The 23,619-nt window shown below is 43.5% G+C and overlaps 1 protein-coding gene and 1 long non-coding RNA gene across 2 annotated transcripts in view; one reads left to right on the forward strand and one right to left on the reverse strand.

The window, feature by feature from the left end:
- CMIP (c-Maf inducing protein) overlaps positions 1–23,619 on the forward strand; it is a gene marked incomplete at its 5' end in the record, with an annotated part of 126,158 nt that overhangs the window by 57,189 nt on the left and 45,350 nt on the right. The window contains 2 exons of the mRNA XM_035337071.1: positions 11,478–11,603; positions 20,597–20,647. Coding sequence (XP_035192962.1) covers positions 11,478–11,603; positions 20,597–20,647 — 177 coding nt within the window. The remainder of the gene's footprint in view (positions 1–11,477; positions 11,604–20,596; positions 20,648–23,619) is intronic.
- Positions 21,010–21,518, reverse strand: LOC118172957. The gene is made up of 2 exons (XR_004753936.1): positions 21,366–21,518; positions 21,010–21,328 (listed from the first exon to the last, which is right to left on the reverse strand). It is a non-coding gene; the product is annotated as an uncharacterized LOC118172957 (long non-coding RNA).

Raw genomic sequence — 23,619 nt, forward strand, 5'->3', positions numbered from 1 at the left:
TTGCAAACAAAATAGTGCCGTGACATTGTGTTAGTGCTGTAGTACCAGGTAGCCAAAGCAATTAGAGGAAAGAAAGGCGATACCAACACTAAGTTCACAAGGGTTTTTGTTCAGCCATGTTTAGTTACAGTTGAGTTTATCAAATAAAATGTTAAGAAAGTGAAAACTGAGAAACAAACCCGTGTCGGTGGCTGGTTTTAGGGCAGGTCTGTTGTGTCCTCAGTCTACTACTTACAGAGTTAGCAAAGTGTGCGACCCAGAGCTGCTCTGAGCTGGGGAGGACCCAACAGGGGTTCCGGCAGCAGGACTTCTCCTCCGTCACCGCTATGCCCATGGCTGTGCAGCGGCGATGCCATCCAGCGACGCGGCGTACTTGTGGATTTTAATTACAGAGGGGAGGGAAGGAATGGTTATCCTTTTTTCCATCCCTGCCTTGGGTAAAGCTGATGCAAGCAGAAGTGGTCAACAGCCTTGATGTGTGTTCAGGTACAGAGTTCAAATGCACCTCTCATTTGGAAGCTTTTGTGTTCCGCTGAAACCAAAACGCCAGAGAGAAGCAGCAAGTCATGCTGTCATCAAGGGTTGGAGCCCAAGTCATAATACTCAGCGGTGGCTGCAAGTCCACGGTGGTTTGGATTCAGATTCACCAACACACGTTCAAGTACTTTGGTAGCATTGGCTTTCTGCTGGAAAATCTGCAGCTCGTTTAACTTTGGGCAAATGGTTCACTGAGGGCCATTCAGATTTCCTTGATAGAAATTTCTTGGACTAATAATAACAACTGTTTGGTTGCTGAGGTCAAAGCTTGGCAATGGCATGCTTCTCTTGTCTGATCCACCTCCCTGGGTGGAAAACTCAGTCTACAAAGTTGTGGTCGCAACATTTAAAGCTTTATAAAAACGAGCTATTTCCCTTAGAGACAGCAAATAAATTAATCAAGTAATCTTGACAGAAGGCAAGGATGTTGCTGCAGAACTGGATACAGGAAGGCTGACTTGACAGCATATTTGAACTTGAAAACCAAAAATTAATTGCCGAGGGTGGGAAATCTGCAGCCATTAGGCCAAGACAACCTGGCAATCTAGATTGTTTCAAAGGTTGGAATTATTTTAAAGCAAGTTTTGATGTGAAATGGGAAGGGGAAAAATCAGTCTAGTCTAGTACCCCAAGCTGTTTTGCTGGGAGGGTGTTTTTTCACTGATCACATAACACTCCTGAGTGGTGGTGTATAAGCCATCTCCGTGCTGATAGGTAGGGTGCCGCATAATTTCCCTTTTAAGCAGTGGCATTGTGGTAATCATTATAGGCTGAGGACATAAGCAAGGGCACGTAAATACGGAGAGGAAAACCAGAAAGTTGTCTCATCTGTCCTGCAGCCCAGAAAACTCTTGTCTTGCTTCTCGCCTTCAGATGTGTATCAGTAGCTGGTGGCTGGGCAAGGAGCTTCCAAAACTGCATCACCCAGAGATACATCTGCATGGCTGGTGAGGTGGGGAGCCCCTGGGCTCCTGAAGCAGGGGCAGAGAGGACATGGTTCTGTTTCGTTGTCCATTTGCAAGCCCTGTATAAGGGAATGCAGAGGAAATACGTGAGTGCATCTTGTTGAGGTCTGAAACATTTAATTTGGGCAGAAAATGACGCTGGAGGACTAAGGCAGTTTAGTCTTCTCAAAAACAGCATAGGAGAGAACAGTGCATGATTAGTTCCTAATAAGCAAGGCTTCTCTGGAAATGTGTCTCTTTGGAGCCGTGCTCATCACGATCCCTTGGGGGACTATTGCAGTTCCTTGGAATTCTCCTCCTGCTTGTAAAGAGCTGCCTGGATGAGTGGGTTTGCCGTTTCATAGAGCGTGATGGTAGTGTTGCTCTTTGTTTTTCCCCTCAAAGTCTGTCTGCTGAGATGCTGATAACAGGTACTCGTGCTTCACTTTAGGTTCTCTTCCTTAATTATCTCGAGAAACAACGTGCTAAGCTAATACATGTTGTATTAAATCAAAACATTTGCCAGTTGGATATGCCAGTTTCATACTGCTCCATCCTTCGCAAGCAAAACATCTTTATGATTTTAGCTAAATATTTAATTTATTTAGTTGTTTTTAAACTAAAGAAAAAGTGTCACTTTAAATACTTCAGTGTACCCTTTTTGCATTGCAAAGGAGCTCAGGGAGGTGATTTAGATTCTCTCCATTGTATGTTTACCAGCCAGCCAACGCTTTCCTCAAATATTTGCTCTGATAGTTCCCTGCAGTCGCCCTCTCCCTCTCCGTTCCCTCACCATCTCCCTTCCACGGAGGTGCTGCACATACTTCAGTCACCCTCTGTTTGAACAGCAGCACTCCCTTGCAGTGCAAACAGCCGGCCAGTCGTTAAACAATGAGGAAGATGAAGGTGGAGGAGGCTGCGGGTGCGGCACAGCTTTGCAAGAGGCTTGCTGCAAAAGAGCAAGAGCAGAGGTGGCGCTTTGCTTTCCCTTCATGCCAGGGTGTCATTCTGGGAGAGACCCAAAATCCAGAGGAAATCACTGCTGCAGACACCAGAGCTGGGTATGGCTTAACATTACGTAGAGGTGTCCGAATTACTGGTAATGATGAGACATGAAGCAAAGCACTGGAAGTTTTGCCATGTTTTCTTACCTCCTGCTGGAGCAAGGGGAGGAGGAGGTGATTTCGAGTGCCATTGCTCCTCCTCAGGAGGTTCCCACTTTTTTTCCCCTAGCAGCAGAGAGTTTAGTGAGACTAGCCATAACAGAACATCTGTATCTCTCCACTATGTGTGCTTTCTCTTATCTAACACAGAGCAGGCAGCTGTGCTATTATTTTGCTGGGAACCCTAGGCCTGCCCATCCTTTCTCTGCATTGGGCATCTCCTGTTGGGAATTCAGAAGCACAGCTGGGTTACTGCAATCCCCTCCCCATCTTACACTTGTCCATTAGGTTGAGATTGGCTGTGGTTTCCTGGGAGCTACAGGGTTAAAGGTGTGTTAAAAAGAAAATTAAAAAAATGTTACTGGAGACCCTTCAACTCTGGTGTCTAGGTAAAAGGCATGGATGTGGTAAGTGGTGTTGGTGAATGCTTGTTGAAGTGAAGAACAAGAACTTGATATATCGCACATTTATGCTATGTTTAGTTTTGCAATGGTTTAATTTCTAGGTCTTGTAAATAAAATTTAGTGAGAAACGAGCTAGGACGTGCACTAGGAAGGTGGTGAGAGCTGTCAGGACGGCAGAGCCCAGGAGTCAAATTGCCCATTTCTGATGGGATGTGGGATTCTGGTAGCTCGGCTTCTCCACCAGTTGAGCGAGTGGAGAACACCTTCCAGGTTGGACCTTGTACTTGCCGGCGATGGAGACGAATGCCTTGCTTCCCTTGCAGCTGCCTGAGGCCTTTTGAGTTTTCAGCTAAAATTTTCCATGGGAGGTGCAGATCCTTGCGCAGCAGACGTGACCCTACTGATAACAGATGTGGTTTCCTTCTTCACCTTTTGTTGACCTCGTAAAGATAATGAACAACAGGCCCTTGGAGATCTGCAAACCAAAAGCAAAAACCACTGTGTGTGCAAGCACAATATGCGACAGAAACGTGTGATTGCTGTTACCTAGACCAGCGGTTTCTGATCGGTGAGGCCAGTTCTGAAAAACACAACCGAGCAGAGATTTTCTGTTCGTAGTACAGGTCAGCATGGCCATGTTTCCAGTTATTTAACAGACTGATTTTTTTCCCAGGGACCACCTTTGTGTTTGAAATCAGCTGATAAACTTTCATTTCCAGCTCTCAGGGCTGCCTCTGGTTAAAATACTCATCAAAAGGTGGCGTTTTTGTTTAGCGCCAATCCTGGCTGGCTTGGCCTGAAATCCTTACACCCAGTGCTTTTCCTCTCTCTGGTTTGTCAGCGTTTGAAACGTTTCATAGCGTGTGACAAGGCTGACTTACTGAAAGAGAATTGAGAACAGAGAGCAGCCTTGACTTGAGAGCGGTTTGTGGATGCAGTTTTGTTTTCTGTCACATCATAGTTGCTATGGTGACTTAGCAAAGATCTGCTTAGCAGTCACTAGATGCTTCGTGTTCTGGGCAAAAATCAGGGATTTTCCCATATTTCTCTAACGTTTGTTCTGCAGAAGAATGTGTGAGTACAGTCTTCTGCAATAAGTCCATGCAACTCTGGAAAGGTACGTCCCTGCTGCGTGGTGGCTGGTCCTGTCCCCTCCTCCCTGAAGTAATTTCAAGGAAGGTAGAAAAAGAAAAAGAACCCATCCATCTTGTCAAAATTGCTGAGTGTTTCCTCCTCAGGAGGGTGAAATAGCAGTGATTAATGCTGAGGGACAGCAAATGTGATCCTGTTAAAGAACGGCGCTTCTCACGGGTCGGTTGTGCAATTTTGGAGGAGGAGGAGGATGCCTTCGGAGCCGGTTCACATGGTCAGACTCAGGAAGTCTGAGCTCTTTTCCCACATTGCGGAGTTCTCGTGTCACCTAGGGCATGACCAAGGACATGGTGCAACTGCAACCTTAGCTGAGATTCTCTTCCAGGTTGGTAAGCGGGGGATAACAATTCCTCTTTTCAGTTTTCCTAAGTTCACTGGGGGGCTAATATTTGGAGTTATTAGTGCTTTGCTTTCCTTTGATTGGGGATACTATGTAACTGCAAAGCATTTCAGAAATGCAGTCCAGGCAGCCTGTGCAATATAGGAACACATTCCAAGGTGATGAGCAATCCCTTTTTGTCACTGTGCCCTCTCAGAGCTGCAAACTGTTCTGCCCCCCCTGAAGCCAGTGGGGCTTTGAAGGCTGCAGCACACGCCTGAAGAGCAGAGGTGGTCCACATGGCCAGCAAGTCCAGCTCACGACTGTCAAAGTCCTGCTGAGCCTGGGAGGTTGCATCAAACACAGCTCACTGGCCTGGGGCAGTTGTGCCAGGATCTGGCCATCCCAGTGACAAGCTGCGGTCAGCCTCCAGCCCCGCAGTGGGTCAGGTGCAGCTTACAGCAGGCTCTCATCCCTCTTAGCAGAACACTGAGAGCTTTTCAGACTCCAGCACCAAAAATAATAAGCATTCAGAACTGCTAGAAGTGCAAGTGGTGTTCCCTTTGCCATGCTAAGCTTGCCATAAAGACAAACGATTGATTTTTTTATGGACTCTTGGATAGGGCCATCGTGATGATGGGCATCTTCAGAAAGTCTTTAAGATACATGTCTTATTTTCCTCCCAGAAATTGAAATAGTTCTGTTGGTAAAATAAACTGAACACTTAAAAGTGGTTCTTCAGCTGGTTTTGACAGTAAAAGGGAAGAATCTTCTCATTAAAAAAAATCTATATGCATTTCAGTTAACATAATTAATGCTTTTTTCCTGCTTGTTTGACTCACCTGTCATGGTACACATCCCATAATATGACCTTATTTTCCCTTCTTAATGATGAACTTCTGTTCTGTACTTTAAACGTTCTTCAGATCTGAATTAATTTGAAGTTCTTCCCCCAGCTGCTCTGATTTCTGTGATTTCCTTGATCATATATCTTAGCATGGACAACACCATTTTTATTTTTCCTTCTCAGCTCTAAAATGAACAGTTCTGCCCTGTCCATTTTCTGTAGCTCCATAGGATGGAGACTTCAGACCCACTGAAGACTGGGATTTATTTTTTTTCTGCACAGCCTGGGATAATCTGTTTCTTCCTGGCAGCTCTTACATTTTTATCAGTTTTGTAAGGTTAATTAATGCAACAGCCTTCGGTCCTGGTTGTCTTAAATATTTAGAGGAAAGAAGCTGCAAAAATCTAGCTGCAGAGCTCGATTTGGTTGAATTTCTGTTGAATTCATGAGTTAGATTCCCAGCTGGTATCAATCCGTGAAGTTCCACTGAAGTCTTTGGGGTGATCAGCTCAGTTGGGATCTGGCCTCTCTCGTTTAAATGTTATCACTAATACTGAGCTGGTTTGCGCTGGCCATATGACAATTGCTGCTGTATTATTGTCTAGAGAAACAGGGGTAGGATGTGTTTTTACTGTGTTTTATTATCTCTTTGTAGCTATACAGAAAGACAGGTGTATGTGTGTACATTTACACACACACATACACTCACGGGTGTTTATACACACAGTCACCCACACAAAAATAAACGTGGAAGAACCCTTCCTCTTTCTCCTGTAATTAATTTTGTGCTAGGGTACCCTTGGCTTCAGCTGACATAGGGGGGTAGAGGATTTGGACCACTGCGCCCTGACAGTTTGGACCACTGAGTTCACATGGGTTTCCATGTAAGAAAAAGCTCCAAAACCAACCAACCAAAACCCCAACAAGCATCCCCACTGCACTTTTAGACAGGTAGGAAAAAAGGGACTCCAAGCAGAAAGAATGGAGATTCACTCCAAGGAGAGACCCCTTCCACAGGGGTCCATGGGTTAGCCTCCCTTGTCCCCAGTGCTACTCCCGATGCACGGAACAAGGAAGGTCTCTTTTTATGGTGTAACACATGAAACCTCCAACTTGTCCGTGGGGCTGGGAGGGGAATGGTGATGATGAAGGCAGGCCAGGGGGCTGGGAAGTATGGTAGGTGAGCACGTTGTTCCAAGGAAGCTCCAAAATTCCTTTATGCAGCTTTGGGACCGAGCTGGGTGTCTCACCACTGGTAGCCTTTCTGTCTGTTTTCCCATTTCATTTATCTCCATGAGGTTAACAGTGACTTTAAATTCTTTCAAGTCATTCTGCCAAGTGTACATGGCAGTAAATTCTTCCAAACCAAGAGTGAGACAAATCGTACTGTGCTGCATATTGTGGCGTAGTATTACTAATTGCTTAACTTGATAAATGTCTTCTGATAGGTTATATAGTTAATGAACAAAGATGTTAATTGCTCTTATCTGAAATAGCTACATTTGCAGGGGTGTTCTCTGGAGCTGTGGATGTCTCCTAACAGAGATTTATTTTAAATCACCCATTGTTTTCAGCAGTTTCAGAGTCCATTACCCTTCAGTGTACAGGCTGAAGAGTCTCCACCCCCATCAAAGTTTGAGAGCAATCAACTCTTCCTACATGTTGTTCAAGTCTTGTTTGGGTATGACAAACTTATATGCAGTAGTGTGGTCATCATCCTGGGACACAGCAGCATGCTTCTTTCTTAAAAGCAGCCGAGAGAGAAATAAGCACCTGAGAGTGGAGGAGCAAGCGACTGGAACAGCCCCATTTCCTCCCACCAGCTAGAGTATTTAATTGGGAAAATCATTCTTCATTGTTGTTATGTCGGTGGGAGTTGTCAGTCCAAATATGTTTTAATGCAAATAACCATCTATATTTGTAGAATTCATCTTTTCTAGATGCTTTCTTTGGAAAATATGCAGCTGAAGGTTTAGTACATTATTATATGAGTAAGTGCCTACAAGCCTCGTATTAACAATGGACGTCATGTTTATTCTTTCCCTTTTAGAATTTCCCATGGAAACAAGTGGGCAGATTTTTGCATTATTGAATAGTCTGCTGCTGCTGACTTTTCCCAGAAATGCTAAGAGAAAACTAGCTTTACACGTGAGCCGAAATGTTCTTCCAGTTTTGGGAGTGCTGGATTCCCCCAAGATTTGATTTATAGTAGGTTTTGGTGTGTGGCTATTCTGGACCCAAGTTGTTTCAAAGCCGTATGATTAATAAATCTTTGCAGAACTAAAAAAAGGCAAAGTTCTCACTGAGTTTAAGACATACCTGATTTCCCAACGGAAAAGTTGCATATTTCGTTAGCAGACTAAAGGCTAATGTGAAGAGAAAATGTTTCCTTAACTTAGGTTTTTTGTTTGTTGTAATACATTTCTTTTTCATTTATGAGTCTCTTACAGTTTTCCAGAGCACTTTCAACAGCAAATAGTTAGCCCGAAGTTAAAGCTGTGACTGTAAATCTGTAAACTGACACACATAGATTCTCAGGCCAAAGTTTCCTAAGTCAGGATTAATTTTGTAGAGTGAATGAGAAGAGTGCATTATCTCGTTTCATTTGATGGATTTCAGGCTTTCCCAAGAAATATAAATCTTCCTTCAAAAATGACAGCTATAAAATTAAGAATTATTATTTTCTTGGATAAAGGCATTTTCAACTGAACGTGATGTATTACTCCTCAAAGATGCTGTGGTTTGGACTGTGAAGTGTCTCATGGCGATAATTAGACTGCAATACTCCAGTCCTCACTGCTCGCTCCCTGCCCCGTGATGTGCTGCCCCCTACGTTATGTTAACATAGTGGTTTTTGTTTCATGTTACAAATTGGACTGAACCAGGTACAAGGTATTGTGGCAAAAGCAGGATCAGTTCCCTGATCGGCCTGACACCGCAGCCAAACAAGTATTTGCGCAGGCAGAAGCAAAGCAGGCGCATGGAGGTGAGGATGTTGCATAAAACCAGGATGGATGCCAGATGCTTCATGCTGACCCACTGAGGGTCGGTCTCACTTCTTTTTTAGGTATTCTCAAATGTGTGAATACGCATTTCTGGTCTTGCATGTATGATTTGAATTCCCCATGGAGCGAGCTGTGGGTGAGGATGCAGCTTCTGGGGGGTTGTGCAAGCAAGACCTACTGGAAAATGAGAGGCTTCGAGGCTTGCAGTGCTTATTTATCAACCACAATGATTCACGGTGATTGACATTCACATACCTGAATGTCAAAATTGCCTGTGTTTTAAAGAGGAACCAGTGACTCAGGCTGTGGTTTTACCTCGGGCCATTTCCTGATAAACGGCTGAACCGTGCTTGGTCTTGTGAAAACACAATGAGGGAACACCACTGTCCTGCATCTGTGTGTGCCCAGGGATTAGGGAAAGGACACCAACGTTGGGGCTGGCTTCCATGGAGCTGCTGTACGGGTCTCTGCACCAAGCATCTCAGCCGAGCCCCTGGCAGCTCTGGGAAGCCTCCTGTCCATTTTGGTGTCTTTTTAGGGCATTTCTGCATGGCCCTAATGTGGGAATGTGATCCTCTGTGTTTAACAGCATCTACAACCACTCTTTCAGGAGCTCTGTGTAGTAACAAATAATTAGCTCTAGACTTTCTATTGCAAAACAGAGGTGAAACTATCTACAGTGTGTTTTAACTCTGAAAACACCAGCTCTGAAAATACCTCACTCTCTAGAGCATGGTGTTTGAAATGTGAACAGAAATAATGCATATGGCAGTGCTTATGGGGATTAAAGGACGTTTGGGCTGTTGGGTTTTTGAGTAGGATGGGCAACAATTGTAGTGTGGCTTTGTGTGAGGTGTGGCTGGGTAGGAAGTTTGGAGGTGGGATCATGAGAGTGCTGTATAAACCACCCCAGTGGCCTAACGCTTTCATCTGGAGGAATTAGCCACCTCTGTAATTCACCTTATAGGTTAGGCAGTCTTCTCATCCTTTGCAGACTGCAGAGCTCAGTGTTATTCCCTTCTCCTTAAATAAAAGTTTATGCAGGATTTATGTCTGGGATGAAGTCATTTGTAAGAGCTGCAGTTGAACGGGATTGGTCGTCTTTGCTGTTGTTTGAATGGACACTTTAAGGTATGGAGGAGGCTTCTCTTGGGAACAGATCCTGTGAGAGTTCTTCATGTCCTCTTTGAAGTTAATGGAGGGTATTAAGGGCAGTCAGCACCTTCTTGAGAGAGACATTTAAATTGCTTTGATTCACTTAATTTTATATTTGCATTTACTAGTCCTGGATTTCTTCCCTCTCCAGTCTTTCAGAGCATGTTTTTGATAACTGTGCCTCCCGAGCATACTAGATTTTATGCTGGCTGTTTTCATATTTTTCCGAGTGTTGTAATGCTGATTACCAAAGGATCCTGGGCCTTCGGCTTCCTGTGAGAACAAGATAATTACTCTCCAGTAGGCAACGCGTGACGTACAGTATCAGTATTAAGCCACTGGGATTCCAGTCACTAGTGTAGAACAATATTGTGGGTAAATGAATAAGCAGAAGTTTATCATACTTCCTGCATAACAAGGGTTTTGTTAAAGAGACACTGAAATTTGTTTTCAGCGAGGCCTCGTGTAAAATAAACCTTCCTATAGCGAGCATTACTTAAAACGAAATAGCAGTCCAGTTCCTAGGCTTGCTGAGTTTTCTGGCTGAAAAGGTGACTGGCTCTTTGTAGCATCAAGGCCGTATGACAGGGCCCTGTTGTGTTTAGGCCGATGCTGCTTATGGCCTTACGGACACGTATGAAGTGTAACATAAAGGTAGGATTTCCAGATGCACCACCCACTTAACTTATGGAAGAAAGCCATACCAATAGAAAGCAGAGACCTTCCAAATGCCATTTGCTTATTTCACACTCGCCCCCAGGAATCCCATGTTGTGATGTTCGGAGGTGGCCCTGTTTGCCCCGAAGTAGATGTGGTTCCTCCCTTGCTTTCTTTATTTCAAGACTAGCAGCTAAAAATAGCTTATGTACTGGGCACAGTGGGAGTAAGTTTGAGAAGTTTCAGTTAGATGGAAACCAGTAATGTAAGAAAATAGTTCACAAGCGTAATGAGCTCCATTCTCTCTCAAGATGTGGCCAACGTGAGGGCTTATCCACGTGGTGGGATTAATCAGCGTTTGTAGAGAAAAACAGTTACGCTGCCACAGCAATACTGATCGGTTGGCTTACACGATAGCACAGCAAAATAAGTGACGTCTGTTAAACACTGCAGCTACTTCAAGTATGTGAAGACTTGCATAATGTGCAGTGTATATGTGCGTTCTCAATAGGTACACACCTGTATCTGTGTATTTACTCATGTTTAGGACATAATTTTATGTTTGCTTGTGTATATACATTATTTCAGCTTATCTCCACTTCAGATATAATTGTACTTCTGTAATGCCTGCAAGTTACGGGGTTGCTAATGAGGAGTTTCGTGTTTAACTTGATTTCCTTGCTACTATCAATTTACGTTGTACATGTAATTGCAACGTGCAGTTACTTATTTATGTTTTAATTGTAACTTTCGCTTGAAACTGGCCATCAGCAATCTCTGCAGGAGACTGGTACTTGTGTATGGGCTGTGATGAGTAGGTCCGGTTGCTCTGCTTCTGCTTATGAGTTTAAGAGGTGAGGGCAGCCAGAGAGAAGGAGAATGTGGAATAAAACCACCTAAATACAATATACTTCTGTATTGAGATGCTTCTTTTCACATTGACTACAAGCGTATGGCCAGGCACCGTCATAGCTCAGCTCAACTTGAAATTAGGTTTCATTGATTTTGGATCCAAAACAAATTCAGTTTGGCATTTTGGAATTTCATGCACCTGAGTCTGGCCTGAGTTTGTTTTTATGTGTGTGTTCTTAACACACGAACCAGTTGGATGACAGTGGCTGGACTGATGTCGCTGCTGAATTGCTAGTGTGGGTATCTTGTTTTACAATTAGATATATGGCAGATATTTTCAACATCAAGAGTAATTTTGATAGTGCTGTTCTTACTTTGAAATTGTGAAACTTCTGATGGCTAAGTAAACATTTTTTTTTTTCTCTCCTTTGTTTTTCTGCAGCCAACTGGGTACATGGAAAACTCCATTTCCTACAGTGCTATTGAAGATGTTCAACTGCTGTCCTGGGAGAACGCCCCTAAGTACTGTTTACAGCTCACAATCCCGGGGGGTACTGTCTTACTGCAGGTACAGTAAACACAGAACTACTAATCTCATTTTCTAACTATGAATCTCCTTGAATTTTTATTTGCTGTTCAGGAAATCTAGTCCTAATTAGCTGGACTCAGAAAGGCAGAGAACGTAGCGCTGTCAAGTATCTACCTACCAGCAAATTTGCTCAGAGTGATACCTCTGAAACTCTCCGGGTTGCTTGACAGTCAGAACGAGAACTGTGGGGCACAAGAATTTAATCTTCTTGATGGTTTTATGCATCAAAATAGTGCTCTGTGGAAAAGCACATTAATTTGGGCCTGGAACAAGTCTATTTATACATTTATTCCCAAATGAAACAAATCAAGAAGATCCTCCTCCAATTTGTATAGGAAAGCCATAGCTGGCACTGGAATTAACAGGTATCTTTTTAAAAGATATCTGGCCTTCACTGAAAGATTTCAACTGAGGATGTATATTTGTATGGGTATCTACATCTGGTAGTTCTCTAAGTGCTGTTTTCTAGCAGAAGATGCTGTGTTTACACTATTCCAGATTTCTTCATCCACTTGTGAAGCTTTGTAGGACTTTGTAAGTCATTAGTGACAAAAGTGCACTCCACAGCCCTGACCTCTAAAGCTAGTTTGGAGTAGGAAACGAAATATAACTGAAAACCCAGCTGATTGCCCCCGGACAGATTATAAGCTTTCATAACTTGAAAGAGACTAAATTGACTCCAGCTTAGCTCATATAGCGGTTCTCAGCAGTGTCACAAAGACAAACTGATAGCTGTTATCCTTTGGGATTTTATTTTATTTTATTTTATTTTTTTCCTGTTGAATATAGTCATGGTTGTGTACATGCACTTTGTATAGCTAGGATTGTGAACAGGCTGTGTGAGCAATTCCTGCAGAAAATGTGAAGGAAAGATCAGTTTAAGCTGTGGTAAGTCATTAAATGTTTCATAGGATATTTTTTATTGGAAAGCTCTGAACAACTTCAAAAGATTGATCATAATAGATGTTGTGTGTTTGGGTGTGCACACTTTCACTGTACCACTTTTGCAAGAAATGTAGTTAAATGGGTTAAAAATTGGGAAAGTAGTGAATGATACATGATAGCATAGTCAATGACTGTGATGCCCAAGTCTGCTGGATGGTTTGTCTGGGAGAGCCATGATACACAGGCGAGCATTTCATTATTTCTTGTTGGTGAATGGGTGGCAGGAGGCCCTGTAAGGCCACAGAGCATGTGGCACCATCTGTATCCAGGGAGGGCTTCGACAAAGCTCTTCTGAACTGGCTGGATCTGCAGTTAATGAGGAAATAATCCGAGTGGCATCATTTAGCAGCCTGAGGCTAGGTGCTGAGCTGACCTGTGTTCTGCATAGCACAGATGTCTGTAGGAGCATGAAACAAAGTTGACTCTGAGTTGGGAAACCAATACGAGTAAGACTGGGTTGTGCTATTATTACTCCAGCTCTCCTTTGCCTTCATTTCAGACAGGCTGGTGGACCCATTTGTGTGCAGAGCTGTTTACCAGTGGCTCAGAGAGCACAGAACCTGACTTCAGCCCTTCACGTGGTTCCTGTGCTTGGGGTTTGGAACAGCTTTGGAATGTCATAAAAATATCATGAGGTTTTGATGATTTTCAACATAGCAAATACACCACTCAGGAATGGGTAGAGGTGTACGTGGAAATATTCATGGCCACATCCTTTGTGGATTATATTTCTGGAGCTCCTTTTCATTTACCTCACTGATGTAATCTGGCATTTTTCAGCCCTGCAAATGGAGGCTGCAGCCATTCCCCCAGTGCAGCTCAAGTAAATTTGGGACGACCTGAGGACACGTAACCTCATGGGCATGGGCTCTGCTGGTGCATAGGTAGCATTTGTGCATTTTTTCACATGTCCCTGGAGCACAGACATGTGGCCTGTTGCACACAATGCATATGCACATGCCTCTGCTTGGTGCCTAGCACATTTCTGTGGCTCAAAATGTCTTTCTGATTTTAGGCGTTTCCAGGGAGTGTAGGGAGTCTGAATGTCAGACAGGCTGCTGCAAGTCCACCAGAGTCCTGATTCTGTGGTTTGAAAAGCCTCTCCAGTGCGTGACACCAGGGAAGGCAGGCAGACAAACCACGGTTTCCCAACAGCTAGATTAGGGTCTTCTTATTGATGAAATCTTCCTTGTCTAATCCATTAATTGAATTAATTAGAGAGAAACTCATTTGTCAAGGTGGATGATTGTGATTTTTTCTTGAGATAATTTCAACTCTGCTTTTCCATAAATTTGCTTAGCAGTGCTAGCGATTACGTTTCTGTCTGTTTCAACAGCTAGAATAGTTGCATCTGACTTTCAAAATTCATTTTTTAAGTCTTTATGCCATAGCTTCTGGTGGCTGCCTCTACTGGCCTCCTTCATAGGAAAGAAGATAACATGAACCCAAGCTCCCTGCTGAGTTTAAAGGGAATTTGGTAGGGCATGTACAGCTGAATCTGGAGCAGCCTGCCACGTGTTTCTTTAAAACAAACAAACAGACAAAACCCACAAATAATTACATTTGTAAGAAATTAACATCTTAGTGTGGATGTTTTGGTATTTTCTTCAAAAACTTGGTGTCTTTGTGTAACCTCCTAGGAACTGATAAATGATATGAGCTGTTCTTCTGTATGCTGTTGACTGCCTGTGCAGACTGGATCGCATTACAGTATAACTCTATGGGTATTTCAACATAATTGAAAATACAAACATTGTAAATGTTTTTAGTATGATTTAGTCCCTAGTAGTGTCTGGATTCATCAAATGTGGCCAGATCAGAGGAAGTATAAAAATAGATTCCCCATATACAGTTGTAACGTGTACTCACAAATCCAAAACTTTACCAAAATTTATGTCAAGTATACTTAAGAAATCAAGATGCAAGAAATAGATTTATCTAGTAACTGAGTTCAGCAGAAACTCTCCATTATATGTGACAAATAGTCTTAAGTATCCAAAAGATTTACTCACTGAGGTGCTGGGAAACTGAGATGCTAAGAAATTAGCCCTTGCATGCTTCAGTTATTTTAAGATTTCCAAGAGACTTCAATATATTTATGAGAAATCAGGACTTCAAATCTTGTATAAAATCATTCTGCCCTGCTAGTCTAAGCAGCAGCATGCTCTGGTGTAATGTCAGACCCTGCTATCAGAAAGCGTGTGATAGTGGAACAAGTAAAACTAGTCCAAAACACGTTCCCAATAATGTTTCTTCTGAAGTGAACTTGTGGTGAAATCTGTTTGTGGTTTTGTTCTCCTCCCCCATCCCCAAAGAGTCAATCTAAATGAGTTTTAAATACAAGAAAATGTTTAAATGAACTCTTTTGACTTTCCCTCGCATTTATATTTCTGGTTAATTTCAGTTTTACATATTTTTGTATGTGCTATTTTTCTGAATTCTTTAAAACCATGGGATACTATTGACATGGTTTGACATAAAATGAAGCATTGTAGTAGTTAATGAATTACAGGTTTTCCAGATCTTTCATTTTGCAGAGAAGTTTAAAATTTCATTTCTTTTTCACTGATTTGAAGCAGAGGAAAACTTTGGACAACGGGAATTTCCCTTAGAATGGAAATTTGCTCCCAGTGGTCCCGTAAGGGGATGTCGACACGTCGTGTTAGGACATACTCCATGTGTTTGTCTGTGCCACGCGTGATAAATGCCATGAGAGAGTTCAAGTCCATGTTTGAGCTCTCATCCCCCCCCGTCTGCTGTCACCAAGGTCTATTTCTGGCTTGTTACTGCACAGCGATGAGTCAGAGAAGGAAGAGTGCCATTACCTTTCCTTACATCATCCTAATGTCCTCCCATAGCAGCACTGACCCATCCTGGCCTATTTTAACACATGAGAACTGACAAACAGTGCCGGAGGTGATGCAGCTCCTCTTAGGAAATCCGATCGTGATAACAGGATGCATCTACCTGGGTTTCAGAGGAGGATTATTTGGTTCTCAGGCAGCAAAGGGCTTCTTCATCTGGGCAGGGATCGCATGGAGAAGCCATCTCCATGTGTGATGCAGCACGATATTCTCCTGCCTCCCGCCAGCTGATCCAGTCCCTGATCCCTTCCCATGCAAAGCACTGAGCTCTCGTGGGTTTTTTCTTCTTCCTTTCCTGCAGTTAGGCAAGCAGGTGCAAGAGGGGGTGTTGCTGGAGCTGTTTCACTGGACACAAGCTCTATAGGCCAGGGGAATATAAACTAAATTTAGCCTTTGAAGAAGTGTCAGCTCCTCAGTATCAGTAACAGGCCAGCCTCTTTGTGCTGTTGTCTTCCTGCTTTGTGTAAAGCATGATGTGCATTTAGGGTGCTGTGTGCATGTTGTTGAAGGGGATTCTGCTACTCATAGCCCAATAGCTGGAGTAACCTATTGAAGGTAATTGGGAAAAATCAGAGTGTAATTTCACAAGCAGCAAATGTGGGAAGGAGCCCCAGTAATGAGTATCAGCTGGAGGAAAGCAAAACAAAAACCCGTTCTGCTGACGAGAGAGCAAGCAAGGGAAAGAGAAACACAGACTAAACCCTGGAAGAGTTAAAAGCAGAATCTGAATCTTTAAATCCCACTTATTGCAACATCTTTTCAGATGGCAGAATCCCATGTGTGGAAGGAGAAAGCTGGGAATTTTTTCCATGTGGACAAGCCTGTTCTTGTGTTCTTCTGAGTGACGTACATGGCAGTAACGAGGGATGCTGGGCTGCTAGCTTACTGTTAGAGAAACTTGGTGGCATGGCACGTATGGTGTGATGGAAATGACAAATTTTCTGTAGTTGTTGGTTGCTATAGGCATGTTGGTATCAGTGGAGCCGTGAATATTTATATTAGCTGCGATACTGGCATGCAACAAGTGTTGGATTTCCTATTTTTGCTAGAAAAAAAACCACTAGTTTTTAGAAATTTGCTGTTTTTTAATGACAAACTGTCTTTCTGCTCTTGGCTAAGAAATGAAGTAGTTTGGGTGCAGGAAAAAATAATTCCCTTGCTGTGCACTTGTACATTACATTGCACTGACATTGACCGAAGCAGTGTATGTGCAGGCATTTAATCTCTTGTACAAAAGAAAGCCCCAAACCTTGTGCCATCCTTGTCTGGGAACAAAATTTGTAGCCCATCTGGGGCGAACACACTGAACCCCCAGGGGACCTGAAGCGTTGGTTTTGCAGATAGATGGGGATGAAGTACTTGGGCATTTCCTAGCTGCATCATTGACTGCCGGAGGCAGCAGCAAGCGGAGCACTTGTAGGGTTTTGGAGCTGTTGGAGGTAGTGGTGGAAAACCTGGTGTGCTCTGTGGACAGGGCTGAGAGTAAGAAAAAATTCAATGGGAAAAGCCCATTTAAGGTCTTTCGTGTCTCATTCTCTCCTCTTTGTTGTAGCAGCTAAGCCCTCAGCTGCAGTATGCAGAGGCAGGTGACGGTGTGGAGGTGCTGGAATCCAGGAGCACACATCAGACCTGACCATAAACGTGTGGGCAGCACCTGTGGGTGAATTGCAGTTCCCTCCACAGCCTTACACTTTGGTGCTCGTTGCCCCAAACCTCAGAAACGTGCAGTGCCCTGAGTACGTCGGTGTGGAGGTGGGCAGCTGGACACCCTAGCAAGCCTGGTGGTCATCTGTCACCCTAGCTGCAAAACTCCCCCTTCTTCCCATCAGAAATAAATGTTTCTGAGGGCTGCCTTTCTCTGTGCAAGCCTGGAAGAGGGAGGAACGCGGGATGCTTCTTGGCCTCTGCCAAGGGCCGGTGCTTCCTGCGGACGGCTGTGGTTTTGCAGCTCACCAGGGTTAGCGGGCGGAAGGGTGCGCTGGCAGGATTAGCCTCTGTGGCCGGCCGGGGGGAGAGCCTCTGGCAGGCAGCTCCCCTGAGATAACTGTGCCTGGGTTATGTGAATTCAGCCTATCTGTGCTGAACATTGTGTGGGGAGCTGCTGAAATGATCACTGGCTTTCTACATTCTTCTTACCGTTGGCTCCTGATCACTAATAGAAGTGTGGGGATTCCCTAAAGGTTTGTTTTTCCAGTTCTGTGTTCACTTGGTTTTCTTCGTCTTTGTTTTCCTTGGAAGTGATCTTGAAAGAAAGCTCAAACTCGGTTTTAGAGCAATTCAAGCTCACACCCTAGATCCACATGCAAGTTTTCTTGATTCCTTCCCAGTAGTCAATGTGTAGCCTGTGCATAGACAATGCTTGGTCCTGTGCTTGGAGCAGCCTTACTTTGCTAATTTTATTCTTAAATGCTTTTTGTAGACCACTGCTTTCAAGTGAAACAAGTCTGTGCTGGTTTGTTTTTGCCTTTTATATCATTCTTTCTTTTTCTCCTCCAGTACTTTCCAGTCCCCTGATGTCTCTACCTCTGCCTGACGCTGTTGTCCTCATTAATAGTTTCTGTCATCCAATTTATGTAAGGCTCCAGTTGGTTGCAAAATCTATCTACATGTAGTATTTTCTATTTATTTGTAGTGTTCTTACAACCTGTAGTTGCTGACATCACAAAAATAGGACAGTTACTAACGGTTCTCAGCAGTTCCCACGTAGTGCTGTAGTGCTTGCTCTTTTTTAGCCTCATGTGGATGTTGGCTCAAGCCACGTTATGATCAGACCAGAGATTAAGTCCGGTTGGTGTTTTGCCTGTTTGAGAGAAGTACTTCATATCCCTAGAATATTTTGGGTTGTATTAACTTAAATATCAGTGTCTTAGCAAGTTAGCATAGCTCCTGTATACTCAATCTGCATATGATTTCTTTTTTTCTAAGAACGTAATGGATGTGTAATTTGTTAATGGTGCTGTCGCATAATATATGGGCCCAAACCTACAGATATTTTCAGCCCTTCTTTAAAAGCAAGTGGCTGGATGTTCAGGCTTGTAGGCTTATGGCCTCACTTTGGTTACCGTGTTTAAAAATATCTACATATATTCTTCTGACAAAGTTGTTAATGGACTTGAAGTTCCTGATAGAGTACTCCAAATATCAGCTGCTGCAGTTTCTGAGTTTTACTGGCACTGACGATTGTTCCTACTGACAGTCTTGTCCTTCAGCAGCAGCCACTTCTGCTTCTGGTCGTTTCTGTGTGCGCTGGCAGAGGTTTTTCCCATGAGTAACAAGATATGAAACTCCAGCTAGAGCCATTGTGAGCACTCACTTCTACAGGAATATTTATCCAAAAAAACACTGCTAGAGTTTTTGTTCTCCTCCATGAAGTGTTTTTGAGAGAGAGAGGAAGGGAGGGGAAAGGAGGGGGAGCAGGAAAAGAGAGAGATGGAGAAAGAAAGTACCTCGGCATATTTACTTTCTGCCTTTTTAATTATGGCAAAAATGTTCTTCATGTCCTATTGTGTCAACTTCTTTTTGACCTTCTTATCATATTAAACTACAGTATAAACAATATTAAATGAAATTCAGCTCTTTAGCATACGTAGGTAAAAGGTCTGCCTTACATATTTTAACATACATGTGTATACGAAATACTGGGTAAATAGCAGAAGGAAAATTGTTAAATATTGGCAAACCAAAATATCCCAAGGAACCCCTCTCTAAGTGTTTAATGTTTTTAAAAATTTCCATTGCATAAAAAAGGAAGGAAATAACGTTTATTTCAGTTTGTAGCAAATTCATATTCTGATAAGTCAGCGTACTTTTTGACATGGAAAGTTTGTTTCTGATAAACGTTGTGGTCAGTCAAGACTTGTTGTGATAGATTTATTCTGCTTTATTGCCTAGAGTTCTGCTAGAGGAGCAATTGATTCTCATCTCTGTATAAAACCAATTAACATGTAATACATATGCAAAAGAGTATTTACTCCATTTAGTTCAGTGAAATCAGTCCAAATGTGTTTCTCTGTGAGATCAGTATCTGACCTTGAGATTAAACACAGTTTTGGTAAGCATGCAGTATTTTTACTTCGAGTATTCTTGACGTTATCAGTGAACTTTGCCAGGAAGTGAAATTCATTCTGCAGTGCATACTTATCTAAAAAGGTGTTGGAGAGTAAAAATTGTTGAAGGGATGCTTTAATTTGCAGGAAACTAGTGGTTTTTTCTCTAGTGAAGAAACCTCACCGTTTTTTAATGTGGCTAGACGGGCTATCCTATAATTTTCACTGATTGTGTAAAACATTTTGCATTGTGAGTAAAACTGGCAGGGATGAGATAGAGCTGGAAAAGCCAAAGGGCATCTCTACCCACTCAAATATTTCAAACTTATGTCACCTTGTTAAGGCATGCGTATTTACGTCACTGTGGATGCTTTTATATTTTTTGATACCGAGCCTTTTGACCTTTGGGAGCGCTGAACTATTCCTCCATTGGCTACGAATCTGGCTCCACACTGAGGATTTCTGGCAGCTCTGCTTAATACAGACAAAAAGGGGAGATCCCTGGGAGCAGTCATTGCAACATTTATGCAGTTGCTGCAGTCTGTACATGTATGTGCATGTCCGTGTTGTGCTTTTCCCTCTGTTTTAATATCGCTGACAGAGCCGCGGCGTTATTTGAATTGCCTTGTGGCCAGCTGAGGAACAGGACAAGAGGGGAGGCTGGCGCATGGAAAAAACCCACCCCTCCGAGTGAAATGTCAGCTCATCTTCTTACCCTGCTCGCTGCAGTTAAAAAGCAAATGTCCTACAGCCATCAGAGATCTGATGGAAATCAGTGAGGATTTTTCACAGTCTTTGGGCAGGACACCATTTCCTAGGAGGTTCATGTTTTGTAGGGTTTTGGTTCAGTGTTTTACATCTGCAGCAAGGTCTCTGGGTCATTGCTTTCCATGAAAATAAATTGGTTTTAATGTAAAATTGTAGCTCTGAGCAAGGAGTTGCCCTCACTCTGGTGAGGCTGGGGTTGAAGTTAGCTAAGGTCATAAAGTTCGAAGAATACAGCGAGTGCAGCCTTGCTGCTTTTAGGGCACACATGGGTGACTTGCTTAGTTTTGACTCAGTGATCTGAAACACTGATAGAAACTAATGATTCTATTTGCAACTTCTTTTATTACAGGCTGCAAACAGTTACCTGAGGGATCAGTGGTTCCATTCTTTGCAGTGGAAGGTAAGTCCTGTACTTTACATCTTTCCTTGTATGTCTCTAGGACTACTCTTTAACATTCCCTGTTCCTCCATTGTGAGAGCCCTGAATGGCTCTTTGCTTCCACAAACCCTAAATGAGAATGTCTCCGCAGATCCGACATGTTCCTAGAGTGAATGAAGTAGACTGGACTCATTCACTTGTTACGTAGCCTATTGTTATCAACATCTGATGGTTTCAAAAAAGCAGATAGCAAGTAAATTCACAATGAAGCAGTGTAGAGATTGGATGGTTTTGGTTCTGTACTGTGAAGTTAATACATTATGGGATGACTGCAGCCCAATCATATGTTCTGGGCTCTTGGGATACTTCTTTTTTTTCCCCCTAAACTATGGAGAAAGAGTGTCTTTCAGAGTTGCTTATTGTAAGTAGCATCAGTCTGTGTCTATGCTTTAAATGATTTGGATTTAAAGGCAGTTTCCATTTCAAAGATCTCGAGCCCTTTCTCGCATTCAGTGGGAACAATGGACTGCTTGCTCTGGGCAGGGGAAGCAGATCACAGTGACAACATTGTGTCTCCAAAGCAGAACATTCCTCATCACAAACTGTGGCTGCTGACCTTTGGATGGAATCCGTATGGATCCGAGATGCACTTGGAAATAAGTTTGGGCCAGATGCTGAGTGCGGTTGTCCTCTGCAACCGCACTCAGCATCTCATGTCTGGTTGTCCTTTGTTTCACACGGTGGTGTGAAACAAAACGGCGGCTTTGCAGCTCAGGATTTCTCTTCAGCAGGGTTTCAGTAAAGCCAGCCAGGTTGGCTGCGTAGCTTATCAAGATTTCAGCCTGCTGACAGCAACCACATGTGAAAATACAAGGAAGTCCCTCCCACCAAACTGGTTGGGCTGTAGGTGTTTCTGATAGCACTGCTGTTGGAAAATAGTTGTGTGACAAAACTGCAGGGTTTGTGGGCTTTGTATAGCCACCAGTGGCTGGCAGCATCGTGTGCAGAGTGGGTCCAGGTTCTTATCAGTAGGAGCCAAGTGTCGACATCTCCTTTTCCAGACCACTGGCATATTCTCCAGCCTGTTCCCCCGGCTGCCTAAATCAGCGTGGGACAGCGGTGCTGATAGCAGAAGGCTGGGCCATGGTGTGGCACTTTATTTTGGCCTCTTGACAGCCTCATTAACACAATGCCTAGCTGGCCTTGATTTCTTCGCAGCTCCTGAGGATAACAAAGAGGCATTGAAGCTTAAAGCATGCAGAGACACTATCTCCGTCTGACTGCTAATTCCCTCCTGCGTTGGCAGGCGAGGACGATCAGAGAAAGGCAGAACCTAGTCCCCGGGCAGGATGTTTGAGGCACCGCCGTGCTGGTGGCATGTGCCCACTTCCCTCCTGCAGTGAGGCCAAGATCGGGGCTGGAGACACAGCTCTGAAAAATGTGAAGAGCATATAAAGATTCAACCTGGTCCCACCCCCTCCCACCCCATCAATTTAACGATGAAGAAAAAGCCTGGGCAGAATGACCTGGCTTGCTCACATGCCTTTCGGTCATGGAGAGGGAGCTTTGCTCTGTAGGAGTTGTTTTTAAAGGAGTATTTCTTAAACTTTCCAATGATTCTGACCAAGCCTCTCATTTTGGGAAACTCTGAGTAATTTAACTTGTTGCAAAGTAGATTTTATTTTTGCTTCCTTGCTTCCCTCCCCACCCCCATTAAGTTGACTTTTGAAAAACAAGTGAAACATTATCTTGATTCGAAAGACCTTCCCTTTACCAAGAATAGCAAGTAGCTTTTTCCCATAAGAACAGCGGCAGGGTTTAGTCACTGCCCAGGTACTTCACACTAACAAATTCCTCTTTGCTAACATGGAGGTAGTTTTGATGGGTTTTATTGCTTAGCAGAGAGGAAGAACACCTGGCAACTTTCTGCTTTTTGCTTTGGAGGATATTTGGCTGGTTTAAGTGAAACCACACCAGAACTAAGAGGCAGGACAAGCAGTGTATCTCTAGAGACTGGAGGAGCACGGTGTACCCTGCTGAAGCTTCTACCACTTCCCTAGCACTGCAGCCTGTGACTTTAAGAGCCAGGTGCCGATGTTCATCTCGCTCTGAAATTTGCATGGTTTGATGATTAAGCAGTTAGTGAGGGAACCCACAAAACCCCACGAAGTCTATTCTTCTGGAATGGGTCATTTACACAAAGCACCAGCTGGCAGCATGATCGCCGCAGCTGTATTGTAATTGGGTGGTTGTGCTGATGAATGATATATTTGTCCAGTGGTCTTGCAAATAATAGGTCAAACCATTTCTGCAGGGATGCAGAGTACAGATGCAAAGTGGAGCAGATAGCTGAAGTAGTTACTCGGGGGGAGAACAGCTACTCCATAGAGATGAGCTTGCTGTTGTTTGTATTGCTGGGGTGGAAGTGTCTAGGGGGTCCAGCTGAACCCAGAGCCTCCCCATACGAGTCTCTTCATGTGGATGGAGCAGGAGAACTTCGCTTCCCCAGCCCATTTTTGCAGATGACAAACTGATAGCCAGAGTTCCCAGCAGTGGGGATCAGCCTCAGGTATACTCCCTTGATCTTAAAACAGGAATACGTGCAGTACAGCTGTGGGAGCAGATCTGGGCTCTGTTTATACCTTTCTGCCTCCTTTTCCTATGCTTCAAGCTGTTGGACTCAGTTGTGGCCTGCCTGTTGTCTGAGCTACCAGGAAAATGGCTGGCTCTAGTGAATTGTTGTATTGTTAAACATCTGGGGAAGCTCCTTAGGTTCGGGCACTTACCGGGTATCCTTTGGCCTTGTACGAAGGTGCTGAGGTCTGTGAGAGCTTTTATGTGGCGCAGTTTTAAGGATTAACACGCTGTGGGAATTCAATTTGCCAGCCAGCACCCTGGAAATAATTTTTGTTCCAAGAGACAAACACTGAAATAAAAATCAAAAATAATTTCTTGCTGCAGCCCAGAGAATAATAAAAGAGATGCTACAGATA

Source organism: Oxyura jamaicensis, chromosome 11 (assembly GCF_011077185.1).
Source record: "Oxyura jamaicensis isolate SHBP4307 breed ruddy duck chromosome 11, BPBGC_Ojam_1.0, whole genome shotgun sequence".
Classification (NCBI taxonomy): Eukaryota; Metazoa; Chordata; class Aves; order Anseriformes; family Anatidae; genus Oxyura; species Oxyura jamaicensis.